General features: G+C 42.3%; 1 protein-coding gene across 1 annotated transcript in view; it reads left to right on the plus strand.

Annotated features, from left to right (window-relative positions):
• cachd1 (cache domain containing 1) overlaps positions 1-16,521 on the plus strand; it is an 83,454-nt gene that overhangs the window by 27,461 nt on the left and 39,472 nt on the right. Inside the window, exons 2-3 of the mRNA XM_071486171.1 lie at positions 4,432-4,494; positions 10,368-10,516. Of these exons, the coding sequence (XP_071342272.1) occupies positions 4,432-4,494; positions 10,368-10,516 (212 nt within the window). The remainder of the gene's footprint in view (positions 1-4,431; positions 4,495-10,367; positions 10,517-16,521) is intronic.

Raw genomic sequence — 16,521 nt, forward strand, 5'->3', positions numbered from 1 at the left:
GTTATCAGCAGGCGCTAAAACTGATGGTGTGCTCTAAAACTGAACTTGCAGAAGTTTTCTTGTGAAGGGTATGTCTGTTCAATCGTAATCCTCCTTGTATCCTATTTCTGAGAAGAGAGCTGGGTAAATTATAAGTCTGGATTAGGCTGGGAAAAGAAAACGATGAAGCAGTTTTAATGTAGCGCAGTCAAATTTGACCACAACAGCTAAAAAACCACCTATCATTACAACAGACGTACTACAGGATTGAAAAAAACCACAGGTCCCGGTAGTTATCTTTGTAATTTGCAGTTTGAGCCTCCACTGAGGTTTAGCCATTCCTGCGAACCACTCATCTGTGGTTGGGATTAACCCCAAGGTGGGTGGATTTAAAAACTGGCCTAATGAGACAAAGGCAGGGGCCCTGTGATCACTGGACAGGAGTTCGAATGCAATTCTTGTGAGCTTATCTGCCTGTTTGGTTGAAGTGTGAATGTGTATCTTGTGGGTCTTTCTTAGAAATGGCATTAGAAACAAAACACATTTTGGATATTATTAAAAAGCTGTCATTAGTCATCCAAAGTGATTGCTATTGTTTGTGCACTCCACATATTGCTGCAAAATGACTTTATTCCTCAGCTTGATAAATGAAGCCAATGGTTCATGAAGTTGATGTTTAAGATGGAGTGTCTGTGTTTCAGCAAAATATGGGTGTTTCCTGCTGCTTTTATGTGTTAGACAGCAGGAAAATATACATATGTTCATATTTGTGTGTGTGTGTGTGAGAGACTCCTTTTATACTTGTGGATCCCACTTTTTTTGAAGAAGTTAAAGGAGGTATATGTAAGTTCTGCTATTGCTACAAAGCCACAGGTCTTAGCAGGTGAAAGAATGAAGTTTGATGCTGAACTCAATGATGTTTCATCTAGAAACAGCTTTGCTAACGCTAACATTGGCTGTGTAGCAATAGCCAAACAAACAAATAGCATCTTTAACCCTAAACCATACTGATGAAGCCATTTTCCCGGTGCGGATTTGTGCGCTTTATGTCAGTTGAACAATTTAGACGTTTGTTTTTGTCATCTTTTGTTGTTTGTGATATTTATTCGTCCCACACTGCCCGGTCCAACCCGGAGGAGGAAGCAGTAAGGTGTCCAGGAAAGAGCTTTCCTGACACTGTGCAACTGTCTGTATGTGTCTGTATGTGTCAGTGTTTGATTATAGGTCAGGGGAGGCCACAAGCCCACGGTGGCCCAGCCAGCCTCAGGCCTCTCAGGTTTCAGAGTCGAGCATTCCTCCCTGGCTGCTCCATAGCTGTGAAAACCACAAAGCAGCTCCAACAACAAACACTCGAGGCACTGGGGGAAAGACAGCTAACCTGTGGCTAATCAACAACAGGAGTTTTCGCTCTTCAGAATTTGTTCCCATTTTTCCAGAATTGCTGGCTCAATGGAGACAAAGTATTTCTCCATCCGAGTGCCTATTTCACCCCCTGTTTTCCCTCTTTTGTTAGTGAAGTGTTTTGAGAACACATGATTCCAGCTAAGTAGTGGCAGCTCTGTTTGTGTGTGCTTGTTCGTGTTTATTTGACAGTTCCACATCTTGGACCTGCTGTTTTTCCACCAAGAAGGGCGTGGAACAGTAGACTGTCTAAGCTCGGTTTTGCACTTTGCAAATAACTCGGTAGTGAAATATGCAGCTCTGCGTGTATGTAATAATAACATTATGAAACTGTTTGTATAGCACTCCGCTGTCACACAGTCTGAAAATTAAAAGCAACATGCATAAAAACAGTCATAACAAGGACTACTGACTCCACTTACACAATCTTCTCCACCATCAGGATTAAAAGTGAGCACTTAAAGTCTTGTTGGAGACAGATTGACAAATAGCACTGTGAAGATGGCATCACCCTGGTTCTCAACAGGATTTTTCCAATTTACTTTTGGATTATTGCAGAAAACAAGCTCCGTGACAAACTAACGTTTATGATACATGCACACTTTATTCAGCACAATAATCTTCACAGATATCTTCACCTCTTTTTTTGTAGCCTGTATATGCATCTGTCGCTACCTGTCTTGTTTCCTTTTATTCTACGAAGGTGTATTTCAATTTGAGCTGCAACTGACAATTAGTTGATCGAAAGGAAAGTGATCATCATCTATTTTGATAATCAATTAATCCTTTAAGTCAACTGTGAAGCAAAATTGGCAAACATTTTCTGCTTTCAGCTTCTCAAATTGACTCCTTGTCTGACTTGATAGTAATCTGAATATATTGGGGCTGCTCCTGTTTTCGGGTGAATTACAGACCAAAAGATTAAGCTGTTATCCGGAAAGTATCCGCTGGGTTAATAGGTAATGAAAATAATCCTTGTTGCAGCCCCATCTTCTATACAAAGCCAATAAACTGCATTTCTAGAGTTGGTGTGAAAAAGAGGCATCCTGGAATAACCCTATCTATCTATCTTTAAGGACCTGCTCATGTTGTCCTTTGCCAGTGTGAAACTAATGAAACTTTGTTAAGTCAGCCTTCGTAGAGATCTGTTCAAGGGTGGGAAGGTGTAACTATGAGCAGGGAATAACAGTCTGAAGTCAATCAGCTCCCAGGTTAGTTGAATGTGGTGCATTCTGGGTAATTGGTGTCCTCTGGAATGTGTCTAAACGCAACAAAAGGTGTGGACAGGCAGCAGGAAATAGTTGTAGTATGGAACCAGGCAATTTAAGGCTTTGTGAGCAGTGGGGCAGCTTACAGTGAAACCACCTGCCTACCTGCTGCCTCAACACAAACATTAGTTTTACTGTGTTTGTGGCTGCCACATAGTACTGCTGCCTCTGTTTTGGGAAGTGTGTGTTTTGTTTTTTTTTTCCTCTTGTGCATGCGTGTAAGAGAGAGAATATTTAACTGATGGGGTCCAAGAGACCATCTGAATAAGTGTGTGTGTGTGTGTGTGTGTGTGTGTGTGTGTGTGTGTGTGTGTGTGTGTGTGTGTGTGTGTGTGTGTGTGTGTCAGAGCAGGTCCATATTCAGGCAGCTCTTAAAATGTTTTTTCTGGTGCTCTCTGAGCGCTGAGGTCACACCAGGACTCATTTTCTCCATGCCTTAATGCACTGCTCTGCTTCTTATTCACTTAACAATATAAATCAAGGACTATTAAAATGCTTCAGTCTGGAAGCTGAAATTTGGCATCGCCTTGTGATTCGGGCTCATAAAAACATCATTTTGGGTGATGGCTGATCTCCAGACTTAGACAGGTGACACATTTTCCTCCCCAGCCTAGAAACAGATGGAAATGACAGGACCATGCTGTCTGGGTCTACGGGCTGGTTGTTTGGGAGATAAACAGGTTTATCATTCTCTCAGGACCAGTAATAAAAAAAAACTCTGCACCTGTCTGCACAGAGAAATGCATCAGTACTGATCCTAATGTCGACCTCACCCAGAGAGTTAGAATCAAGAAGGTAACTTAGATTCAGTGAGGTCAATTTGTTTTATTATTAGTTACATTGATGTTTGACAAATAAAGATATCTACCATTGTGAAAATCTGTTAACATGGTTTTTAGTGAGAATGTTAGTGTTTTTCATTTTTACTCAGTGGTGATCCTAGACTGTGGGGGGGCCCATGCAAAGAAGCCCATCAAAGAACCCCCCCCCCCTACAGATGTCCCCTAAACACCTCACATGTGGACTGTTGATGGACACTACAATTTACAGATGTTCCCTGAATGCAGGAAATATGTAGCTACAGCTCACACTATCGGCTCCACTGAGGTCGGTCTGGGGCAACAGCAGTGTCCTGTATAGGGTCTTTAAGGGAGGTTAAAGGGGGTTTATATTCGGGGCAAGAATGGGAGGGTTGATGGTCAGCACCTGGATCACTATGCACAAGGATCCCTGTGAACTGTGATTTTTAACTGATGTGCACTGTAGTGCTAAAGGTGACCATGTCTGTGAAGCCCAAAATCATCTTTTAGATTTACAGAACTTAAACCAGGAAGGAATGAACGGTGTAACTGTCACGTCTGTACCCAACCCTGAAGCCCCCAGCTAGAAGGGGCATGTGTTGTTATGTTTGTGTATGGGGTGGGTGTCGCTGGTCCATGTTCAGGTGTCGTGACATGAGATCGTGGATTATAGTATCACGGTTCTGGTTCTTGATTTCAGAATCGTCACACCCCTAATAAAACAGTGTGAATGGTTCAACTGTAATAATGCAGTGATTTATACATCCCCATATCGAGGCTACTTTTGCAGTCACCCTCTTTTATAGGACTTTTTGTAGATGATATCTCAGTGTGTTAATAACAAAGCCCCCTGCTCAACAACACTTTGGCCAGTGTAAACGAATTCTACTGGTACTCATTCTCAGGTGATGTTTTCAGTTATTGGATCTACATCTTCAGCATTCCTCACCGTCTCTGCTTCGTTTCTCTCTGTCTCTCTACAGAGGATTTTCAACTCGTTTGTGTACACCGAGAAGACATCAAACGGAGAGACAGAAGTGCAGCAGGTGAGTAACAAGGACTTCTATTTCCCTGTGTGTGTTTGTGTGTGTGTGTGTGTGCGTGCGTGCGTGCCTTCCTGGTTGTGCATACTTGTGGCATGGATGTCTGTTTGTGGTCTTGTGTAGGTTTCATTTCAGCAGCAACACACACAGACACACTTGCCATCAGAGGAAAAATGGGGTTTATTAAAATTCTACGGCTGCTGTCTCATTGGCTTTGAAGTTCTGTTTTTCCACTCATCTGTTGTCTGTCTCTCTTTCTCCCTTCGCTCATGATGTGAGTGCAGAGCTGCAGTTGGACAGAATAAAAGGGCTCGAAGGAGAGAATGGTATCTTTTGGAAACAAACATAGCAGCACCAGAATCGGGAGATTTGTTCTAAATGGCTCTGAATCATCATCATCATCATCAGAATAAATGTGAAGCATTTTGGTCCTAGATTGGAAAACTATGCTGAGAATTTCTGGTGTCTGGTGTCAAGTCAATCATGATTGTGTGCAGGCACGGTGTGTGTGTGTTTGTATGTTTATGTGTGTGTGTGTGTGTGTGTGTGTATATGTATATGTGTGCAATATTGGAAGAGTGGCAATAAACAACAGACTGGTAAACAGCCACCAGCAAGAGCAGACAGGTTGGTATTTGTTTGTTTGTCTCCTGTGACTGTGTGCACCGGTATATCCATCTGTGTCAGTGCATGCATGTGTGTGAGTGTGTGAGGCATATATAGTATCTCTCACCTTGCAAGTATTTACTACACTGGAGGCAGCTCAAATTCTCCTTGAAGTATTGCTGATTCTTGTTCAGGATGGAAATGTGGCCTTTTTCCTGACTAACCTGCACAAACATAGTATTCACAGAACTCTTAGTGTTTCCAGGCTGCAGAGCGAGAGTCATCATGATCATCATAACCTGTTGTGCAAGTGTCAGTAATAGGTCTGGTCCAAAAATAATTCCTTTCACAGTTACAATATTTAGTCTAAGGTTTGGGGTATTTTAATAAGCCCCAGTCCCCTGCAGGGCAGCGCTGACTTCATTCCTTCTGGGTCCGTGCTGAAGGAGCTTAACTATTTTCTACCCATCGGCCGCTCATAGAGTGCCCATACATTCTGCCCATAACCCTTGTGAGGCAGGCGCCAACTAATTCAGATGACAGCTCTGGCAGAGTTGCTTGTTCTCTCTGGGCAGTGGGGCTGTGTCCCTGAGCCAAGGCGAGGCTCAATTAAGAGCGTATCTGCAGAGGAAGAGAGGGCAAGGAGAGAAGCCAAGGAGCTACCGAGAGGAGCCACCGGCTCCTTGGACGAGTTTCTCCTCTGGAAATTCATTATTCAGTCAGACACGCAGACATCTCACCCTCTCTAATGACCGGAGCCCTCCCTCACTCTGTCTGTCTTTGAGTCTGCTCCTGACTGTTTTATGAATGTATTCTGCTTGTTGCACTCACTGACATGTGCTGTCAGTGTGCACATCGTGAATTAAGACTGCTGGCTGCATTCCTGTTTTCATGTTGGTTCACTGTTTGCACGGGCACAACGCTCCATTGTTTTAACAGTGCAGTGAGGTCTTTCCATGGCCCTGTATGCGGAGTACCATGGAGTGAAATTATGAAAAGACTTTTTAATGGATCAAGCTTTATTTCTCTAATATAGTCCATTAAAATGTCATTTTGGGCCCAGTACTAATGTTGCAGATTGATTCTGGACGTCCCTATTATTCTTATTCTTATTCTTATTCTTATTCTTATTGATAATAATAACATAAGGACTCAACTTACTTACTTACATTCTTACTTACTTTGCAAACTATGTATGATCTTTTAGTTCTTAACAAGGGCTTTAGGATATAAACACATTTTAGCGAAACAATGCTTCAAACACACCCAGTTACCTTAAATATATAAGAAAAACAGGCCACAGAAGGTATTAGAATTAGAATTGTATCTCAGTATACTACACTCTCTCAGCTGTAGCTCAGGTAGATTCATCCTTCACCAGGTGACATTTAAGAAATGGGAGGAAAAGGGCAACCAGAAATGGTTCTATTCAACTCAAAAATTAGATTTTGATTATTTCACCATTTTTCACCACTGATATGTTGTGTTTGCCATTTTATTTTCTTATAGCATTTAGTCCTACATTCAGGATGATAACTTAAGCACAAACATCTCAATTCTGCTTGTTAACATAAAAAAGATAATTAAACAAACACTCCACAGTCTTAGCTTGATATCAGTCTGATAGCTTATGGTGTGTAGCTGCAATAATTCATGTGACATATGTTTTTTAGTTCCTCCCACAAACTAGTAACATATCACATGATGATGATAATCTGCATTTTGGGCATGCTTTTACTTTGGCACTTCCTCCATTGTAAACTGATACTGGTTTTCACAATAGACCTGTAAGCAGGAGGTGTTTCAGTTTCTGTGTTTATCAAACCCTGCTGAATATTTACATGACCATCTGTACAGTGAACAAAGTCTGCAGTCTAAAACCTTGACAAACCTTTTGACTGTCACTGGAAGCAACACTTCCATTTCCACTTCAGACCAGTGGAAATGCACTAATTCAATAACAGAATCAGTCCATCCGAGGAAAAGCAAGTCTGGTCTCTACAGTGCCAGAGCTTCTAAAGTCTGCAGAACAGACTGATGTCCGTTCAACACTCATTCCTGTATTAACTTCAGCCCTGCAGTCCAAAGTAAGACTCACCACAAACACCACTGCCAATGACTGTGGTTGAAGACTACCTGAACTCCAGCACCCAGTCCATCAACTCCAGTTTTGCGGCTGGACCAACCCCACTGGATGTTTCAAACCCTCCACACTGGCTGGATGGAGATGGAGCTGGTTGGTCAGAGAGTGGAGAGAGGAGCCCTGTGTGTTGGAGAGTGTGGTTAATCTGCAGAGCGCAGGTTGGCTTTGGCTGCACCGTGGCAGACTGTAACCCAAGCTTTAACTTGCATAGCTCAAAGTTTCTGGTTTCTCTTAAGTTACTGTTAAAAGTTTGGGTCTTACTTTCTCCTTCTGTCTGTCTCTCCCTCCCCCAGCCGTGGAAACACTGCTCAGCTGAACACTGGCCCTTTTTCCTCTTTTTAACACAAAGTCCACTGCAGCTAATTGCCATGCTGCTGTGCGTGGACAGAACTGTGTGTGGGGGTGTACAAAGTTTGTGTGTTTAAGTTGAAGTCTGTGTGTAAGAGTGCACATGTTAGTGTCCTCGTGTGTGTGTGTGTGTGTGTGTGTGTGTGTGTGTGTGTGTGTGTGTGTGTGTGTGTGTGTGTGTGTGTGTGTGTTCCTTGTGGTGGAGTAGCAGTAATTGTGGGGTGTGCCTCAGGCCTCTGTTAAACCCCTAATAGGAATAGCGGGCGGCTGATTAGGTGTACAAGCGGTCAGTGGGTCGCGGTACATTTCCCTGTTCCTGGCTTGAATCGCAGCCTTTTTACAGGCACTGGTAATTATGGGATGTGAACAAAGGGGGTCCAGTTACTGTGGAAATAAGGCTTTTTCTGCGCTCACCGAGGCCGAGTAGGTAACTTAAAATGGCTTTGGAGAGTATTCAGACCACTGCCATGAGAAATCTCTTGCAGTTTTTGTTATGTTTTTAATCTGAGAAAGAATGTACACATGTATTAAAACACTTTGGATCCTGATCAGATGCATCCATTTTTCTTTTACCATTATCCGATTGGACCCCGCCCCTTTTGATTTACCCACAAATATAAGCATATTTGTCAGAGGTCAAAAAGATTTTGAAGTGTACAGTAAACTTTTACTGAACAAAGGATACTGTGGCCCAAACAGATAGGAAAAACACACAAAAAAATATTACCAGTTACATAGATTAACCCTAGCGTCCATGTTCATGTCCATGTTTTTCAGCTATTGCACAGTTGGTACCCTTGTAGTGTAGTGACATAACAAATTAGTGGGTACGTGGATGTCCACACCAGAGCCTCGCCTACACACTCCAACAACAACAACAACAACATTTACGTCACACAGACCTTCGAGTGCTCATGGATGCTGAAAGTAAAACACTCACTTTAGACTGAAGGTCTCGTGATATGAATCAGTGCAGGTTTTTATTGCACTGTGTGAATTTGGAGGAAGCGACCTGAGAAATCTGCCAGGGTGAGAAACTGGGAACATGTGGGATATGTAATATGGAACCAGGTCAACCAGTGATTTGTCAGGACCAGGAGCAAGTTCTTAAAATCATTTCTAGCTAGTAACACTGAGAGAGCATTAGAGAGGGATATCTTAATGGCCTGTATGAACGAGGAGTGATAACAACAAACAGAAGCTCTTTCAGTGTTCATATTGGCAAATGACTATTGCTTTAAGACAGACTTGAAAAACTGTGAATCTCTCCTTTAAGTGTTACACAGATGTTAGATGAAAAGGTTACCCAAAAGTAACTGCAAGTGATTAGTTCTCTAACAGATCTTGACTAAACCAGTGGATCATGTGACAGCTTTCAAGTTAAGAGGCTAATCTGTAACAGATTACACACATGTGATGTCTCAGATTGAGTGGGTGTAAGTTCCTCACAAACCCTCATAACATCCTTTTAAGGCATTTTGGCAAACAGAAAGCAAGAACAGGGATCTGTTGTGAAGAGCTGCTGGTGCGCTGGTTATTAATGTCCCCCAAGAGGCTGCTACAGCACTGGTTATTAGTTTCCCCAGAGAAGCCGGAGCCCCACTTTGAAAGAGCACTGTGAGATGTGTGCTCAACCAGAACCTAGTCCTTCAGAGGAGGAAAGACAAAGCATAATGTATGCATGTTCAGGGGCTTGCATTAAAGGTCCCAATAAACACAGCTGAATTAGCTGCTCTGCCTTTGTTTAGCAACTCCAACTCCCCCCCCCCCTCCTTCCTTGTTTCCAGGCCTTTTAAAGGTGAATTCCACTCTAAAACAGAATATCTCACTCACCGGAGACAGCTAGGAACCTTGATTTGATGTTTCTCTGTAATGAAATGAAGACAGAGGAAACATTTCATGTGAACAGGATAATCACCAAAACAAAAGGACATGAATGCACCACACATGAGAGAAAATAGTAGAATCCAGTTCCATTCTTATAAGAGCTGTGTGACGCAGCTTTTCTTTTCCACACATATTTACAACTTTCACTTCCGGCTCGCCCCGTGTTGTATTTTTGGGGGGAATTTCTTCTGAAATGATGAAGGGTTTGCTGTGTGGAAGTGGAAGGGAGTTATTGTTCTCCAGCCTCAGACATCCATCATTCGGCTCAGTTTTGAACAGTGATGGATTTCACACTTAGTGCAGCCTGAGCGCTTGGCATCTTTGATGTTGTTAAACATCACTTTTGAATATTAACTCGCATCCGTGTGTGTGTGTGTGTGTGTGTGTGTGTGTACCAATGTGCACAAGGACTGTGACTCTACAGAACTGACTAAGTGTGTTCTTTTACACAGACACCAGTCTCTATAACATTTTCTTTGTTAAATTGGGAAAAAACAGTCATTGTTAAAAATATGATGATGTGGTTTAAATCCCAGCAATTCTGTCCATGCTAGATGAGAAGTGCTTTGAACATGCTTATTTAAGTATCAGTCGTATCTGATTGTCTCTGTGTGTGTGTGTGTGTGTGTGTGTGTGTGTGTGTGTGTGTGTGTGCGTGTGCGCGCGCTCTTGTGTAGATCCTTAATGTGATACTTTAGTTTGGCAGCTTTTAGGCAGACATTGAGCCAGATATTGGCGCATATAGCCTGGAAAGTAAAAGTGATATTGGTCAGTCTTGCTGATGTTAAACTGTTTATAAGGTCAGACTGAATGTATGTAAATGAGAGATCAGTGCAGGTGTCATCCCCACTGATCATTGTCTAATTTACATGTCTGTGTTTGCTTTGTGCAGTTGGCCAAGAAGATTCGGGAGAAGTTTAACCGCTACCTGGATGTGGTGAACAGGAACAAGCAGGTGGTGGAGGCCTCATACACTGCCCACCTCACCTCTCCACTCACCGCGATACAGGACTGCTGCTCCATACCGGCCTCTATGATGGAGTGAGTGACTCCCTCTCTGTGACACACACACACACACACAACCACATACACACACGCAACCACTTGCTTTTCTCTTTCATACACTTTATGTTCTTTCACTTACACAAAAAGAAAGAAATCTCTGCAGGAGCTTCATTCTCTGTGTGTAAACCCACCTCCCACTGTTAGCACCTGCACTCAGCTCTCTATACATTTCTTTATTCTCCAGCTTTACACGCAAAGACCCTGTCTCTCCCTCGTTTAAACATGTTTAGATAATCCCCTTGGATTAGTTTTAGCTGTGTTTAAATCACATCATTTATAGCCGTGAGCAGTGCTGACGTGCCCTGATACTTGGCAACGTTTTTACACTTATTTCAGAACCCATTTGATAGTTTAGTGGTTATGCCAGTTGTTGCTTTGCTGCAGAGTAAGTCAACAATAATACATTTTATGGGACTTGGAGGCCCTGGAAGGCAGGGAGATGTCGGGTTTTCATAGGTAATGAAGTTTTTTAGAAAGCCTGCAGATTAGATGTTTGCGTTGGCATCAACATTCACTAGATTTTTAAATTTCATCATGAAATTACAAAACTTCCAAACCTTTTACAACTAAAATGTCAATGTTATTAATTGAAAGAAAATGGGTTGGGGGACCAGATCTAGTCATTGTGCTTTGTGAAGAGGGTGTTGACATGACAAGACCATCAGACCATTTTTATGAAACTGTGTGTGAGACTTAATATGTCAGATTTAAATCCTGTGCTGAGAGAATTGCTCCAGTCTGCAGTGTAAACTCAGCTTTTCAGCCTATCACCAACTCCAGCAGGCAAAAACACAGTTCAAAGCCGAGCTGAGAGGGAGGGAGGGAGGGAGGGAGGGGGAGAGAGAGAGAGAGAGAGAGAGAGAGAGAGAGAGAGAGAGAGAGAGAGAGAGAGAGAGAGAGAGAGAGAGAGAGAGAGAGAGAGAGAGAGAGAGAGAGAGAGAGAGAGAGAGAGAGAGAGAGAGAGAGAGAGAGAGAGAGACTCTTGGTTCTAATCTACAGAGCGGCAGCTGTCTCTACCCCTCATCTCCTCTCTCCATTTCTGTCTATCTCCCTCCCCTTTATCAGCCGATGTAACCAGTCATTGCTCTCTGAAGTTTTCGTGCTGCAGACTTCACAGACGGCAAGGTCACCTGTCTTTACTTCACTCGTGCAAAGGGGGAGGCTGCCTGGCCGAGGGCCACTGGCCACCTGTAGCCGAATCATGCACATGACATACTGTGCATGGTGTCAATTCAACACTTGTTCACACGGAAACATGCTGTGTTTGTGTCCCAGCATTTGCAGGAGAAAAACCAAGTCTAAAACCACGGATGAGCAGCTTTGAGAAACAGTATGAGGCAGAATTTGCAGAGAAGAGGATTATATAAGGACGGATGGAATGATGCAGAGGGAGTCACATGGGTGGTGGTGGTGGGGTTGGACATACCAAACTGAAGCTGCATCTGATAGATCCCTCAACTTCAAAGGATCTTCCTCAAGGGGGGAAAAAGCACAGAGCTCTCTTGCTTTCATTTTTTGGGTTTATGTAGGATCGTGAGATACTTTCAGGAGCTGTATGTGGAATAACTTAGTTCTCTCTTCATGTGCTTTCTGCACCAGTGAAGCAAACTAAGGCATCTCTCTGATTTCTAAGTTGGTCGAATGTTGCAATCTCGCCTTAACATTTAAGTTCTGACAACTTTCCTTAAAAGAAGTAGGAGCTCTAGTTGTTGAATGTAAGCAAAATTATTGTTGTTCATCTATAAAGTGATACATTTTTGAACTTAAAAAGATAGTTAGTCATTCTGGGAAATACAATTATTTGCTTTCTTGCAGAGTTGGATGAGAAGATCGATACCACCTTTAAGTTTTTATGGTAAATATGTCGCTGGAGTTAACAGCTGTTTAGCTTAGCTTATCACACAGACTGAAAACAGGTGGAAACAGTTAACCTAGCTCTGCCTAAAGGTAACAAATCCACAAATATAAGAGTAATATCAATCAATCATAATCATAAGAATATTTTCCAAAATGTCAAACTGTTTATTTTCAAAAATTCAGAGCTGGAGCCAAGAGGCAGTTAGCTTAGCATAAAGACTGGATGCAGGGAGCCTGTGCTAGCCTGGCTCTTTCCAGCTGACTGATAAGCATATTTGTGCTGGAACTACTTTTCCATGAACAGCAGCTGATTGTGCTGACTTGCTGGAGTCTTGCTGTCACTGTAAAGTTGCCAGACTTTACTAGGAGAGAGTCCAGGAAGTAACTGCAACCTTTCTGACCTTTAAAGGTGGATATTTTATATTATTACTTTATGCTAAGCTAACTGCCCCCTTCCTCTAGCTTCCTGCTTGTTGGTATCGATCCTATCATCTAACTCTTGGCAAAAAAAACAAAAACAAAATAAATGACTATAGTGTCAGTTTAGTTGACCGACCTACCTTGAAATTAAAAAAAAAAAAACAACAATAATGAAAAGTAATATATCATGTTGTTAACACTGTGCACTGCAGGCAGTTTGGATCAGGATGGATCTCTATCCCTCTGTAGTCCGCTTCAGAGTGTCCTTCATTAGTCTCAGGCATCAGCTGCTTCTGGGGGTCTCAGTCCGGTCAGCCAGTTTAGAGGCGGATCAGGTGATTCACAGGGTGTCCATGTCTGTTAGCCATCAGGCTAGCAGGCTATCATTTCCCAGGGAGGCCACCGAGGGCAGTGCTTAGTGCCCTATGGTATGCTTTAATCAGCGCTCGGTCTCAACAACAGGCTGTACCTGAAAATAGCAAAAGCATGTAACTCATGGAGTTGGTGTGCGTGCACGCGTGTCTGTATGTTTATATTTTTAACATGCAACCTCAAGGTGCTCATTTCAACAGTTCCACTGATGTGCAGTTGTAAAGGAGAGAAGTGTGCTTGGGAGCAGCCCAGATGGCATTTGATGGTCTCCTTTCAGCGGTAGCTCATGAAGAGATAAGCTGTGAGTTGACTGTGCAAGAAAAATGCTGTTCACATGATCCTGACGGGTTCTTTTTAAGAGGGAAACAAATGACTGTCTCACCTAAGTAGAAGAAGAGAAAGGGCGAGGGAGACAGGACATGGCGAAGGTGTCTCTAAGGATGATTGGTGGGTCATTCTAGCTGCCTGCAGACCAGCAGGATGTTAAACCTCAGTGCAAAGTTCAGTGTTTTACCCATGACGAAGCCGTCTGTATTCTTGAACAACGAGATTGCTGGTATTTGGTCATAAACATCAGATAGAGTAGATAAATAAAAATTTTGAGGTGATGATGGTGCTTGGTGAAAAGTGAAGGCACATAAGTCATCACAGCTCATCCTGAGGGAAACGAATGAATGAATGTTTGTACCAAATTTCATGATGATGATGATGATGATGTGGAGATATTTGACTCCAAACTTCCCTCGTGGTGCAGCTTTTCATGAAGTCTGTGCCTTCACTACCTCCACTGCTGTGTCTACAACAACTTCAAGAAACTCCTCTCGCAACGTCTGGGTTGCTGAAACCCAAATGCCCAACTTCGCTCCAATGATCACAGCATTCCTATACAGTATACAGTAATATCATATATGAGGGATGATATTTCACCAAGACTTGCAGCACCTTCACTCATAAATTTAACATAGAGATTAAAGTCACCATAGTGCTCATTCTCAGCTCCTGTTTCTTAAGAAGAACTCTCACTATCTGAGCTGCTGGCAGATTTACAGTCGAGATCAGGAGTATATGTGGCAGCAGTGACTGTATACGCACACAGAGCTTCAGATCAAGCTGATCTTCTGGTAAAGATATCATCATCAGCAGTGGGATGATGATACCTCTGTTTGCATATTAGAGACGGAGATGGCAGTGTAGCAGGCAGGTTGGGAGATGGTTTTGTTTCAGTGATCGGAACAGGTGTAAATGCTGTGACCCTATCAGAACGTTTTTTTTTTCCTCTCTCCACATGCCTCGGTTAATGTCACCCTGTTCCTCTTTCACTCTTCTCTTCTTTGTCCCCCTCTCTTTGGCTCCCTTAAATTTATTTACTCCTCCTTCCAGTCTCTGCTTTCCCTTCTTGATATACTCCCTTCCTCTCCCCTGGCTTTCCAGTCCATCCCTTTTTTCTTGACTTCCACCTTGGTTGATATTCAAGGTCAGATTAAGCAAGTGAGGACTCTGTGTCTCTTCTGTCTGACTTGTTTACACTCCCTTTTTTAACCCAGTCAAACTTGACTCCGCAAAATCTCAGTCTTCATTTAACATCAGCCAAAAGAATAAACTCTTGAGTATCATAAATAGCCAAAATGTCTGGGTTTTTTTTTTTTTTTTTAGACATTTCCTCCATGATAGTGTCTTGTCTTCTGTCCAGCACAGATCCACAATCTAAATACATTATTATGTCTTGAAATATGGTGCTTATTGAAGACCAAAGCATAAATGTGAATGTTATAGTTTCATTTCATCAATATTATATAAAGTAAATATAGACTAAAAGTGGGCGGCCTGACCATCATGTTTGTATGTACATAAACAACACTGTTCAGTTCAATGGCCCTACAATGAATAAGAATCAAGCTCTGATTGAAATATCTGAAAAGCATTTAGATTCTGAGAGAGAGATTTCTGAGCTGTAGTTAGTGGCAGTTTTGATTTGGACTGTATTTTTTTGAAAGCTGTTGTGAATATTTTGTCCACTTCCATTTGAGAGGCTGAAGTGGAGACCAGAATACCTCTCAGTTTACTGCAATCACTGCCATATTTTTAAAGGACAGAATCAAAATCCACCAGCGCTTTTAATTCCGTGTTTCCCTTCTTTTGAGGGGACTTCTCGCTTAAAGCCCCAGATGCCCCCTGAAGAGCTGCTGGACACCAGGCAGGCTTTCAAAATCTACTCTGCATATTGATATCACAAAGAAATCTGTTTGGATAGAGCCAGGTATATGAAAGGCCCCCTTTAAGCACTCTCCATCTTCCAGCTAGCATGTTGCCGGCTTCACTGCTGTTATTCACGGAGGGATCGCGAGCACATTAGAGATGGTATTACTCTTGACGTTGGAGCTTGCACAACAGCAAGCCTCTTCAAGGTAATTGTACTCACTGGGCTTTTTGAATGGCATATGATTGCCTCCTTTGTGGATATACATGGTTCCTGCAGCAGGGTGCAGCTTAATATAATAGATTTTATATAAACAGCGAATATGCTGGTGCTGAAGATGACAGGTGCTGCCTTATTTAGAGGTGTCTGCCTATTTCACTCTGTGCTATAAGACACAGGATTTCATAAACACTTTTTTCCCACTAGCAGAAGAATCCAGAATGGATGCATTATACATATTTGTGTCTTTCTGGCTTAGAAACATTGAAAAAAAAATTTCAGTTTTCAATCAATATTCAAAGAAACATGAATAAATTTGAGTTTGAATGTATCTTAAGGACAGTCACTGCGCTGGCTGGTGCTGGCTGTTGAATTGTCTTCAGGATCGTTTTTTAATTACTGCCTGGAGAACACTCCCCTTCTGGGAAATATGGTAATACAGCAAGCATTCTACAATACATTATTAATATGCACATTCAATGGAAGAATTATTGAAAGCGTCATACATTGCATTTGTAGAATTCATTCAAGAGTTTATGTAAATACAATTAATTATTTTTTATTTTGTAAATCAAATCCAGTTTGTATTTTTGTTAGTTCTTGTGTGTGGTGAGTCCAGTCTTTTTGCAAAGCAGATTTTCCTGCCCTCATTAAGATGCCTGATCAGAATAGAAGCCCTCCCCTCTCTTTCTCTCTCTCTCTCTCTCTCCCTCTCTCCCTTCCTCCCTCTCCCTCCCTCGTTCTCATATGTTTTTTTGATGTGGAATTCAAAGTGCCTGCAAATGTATTTTTTATCTGGCACACATTTTGCTGAGCGTCCTGCCCAACCCTTCTATGCAAAGTGGGTTGAAGGAGAATAGTAATGACTTTGGCCTTATGGGGCTCGAAACAAGTGAAGTTCAAACGCTGCCTGTAC

This window comes from Trachinotus anak, unplaced genomic scaffold, assembly GCF_046630095.1.
Source record: "Trachinotus anak isolate AG129_WGS33_773 ecotype Australia unplaced genomic scaffold, CSIRO_AGI_Tana_v1 ptg000010l, whole genome shotgun sequence".
Taxonomy (NCBI): domain Eukaryota; kingdom Metazoa; phylum Chordata; class Actinopteri; order Carangiformes; family Carangidae; genus Trachinotus; species Trachinotus anak.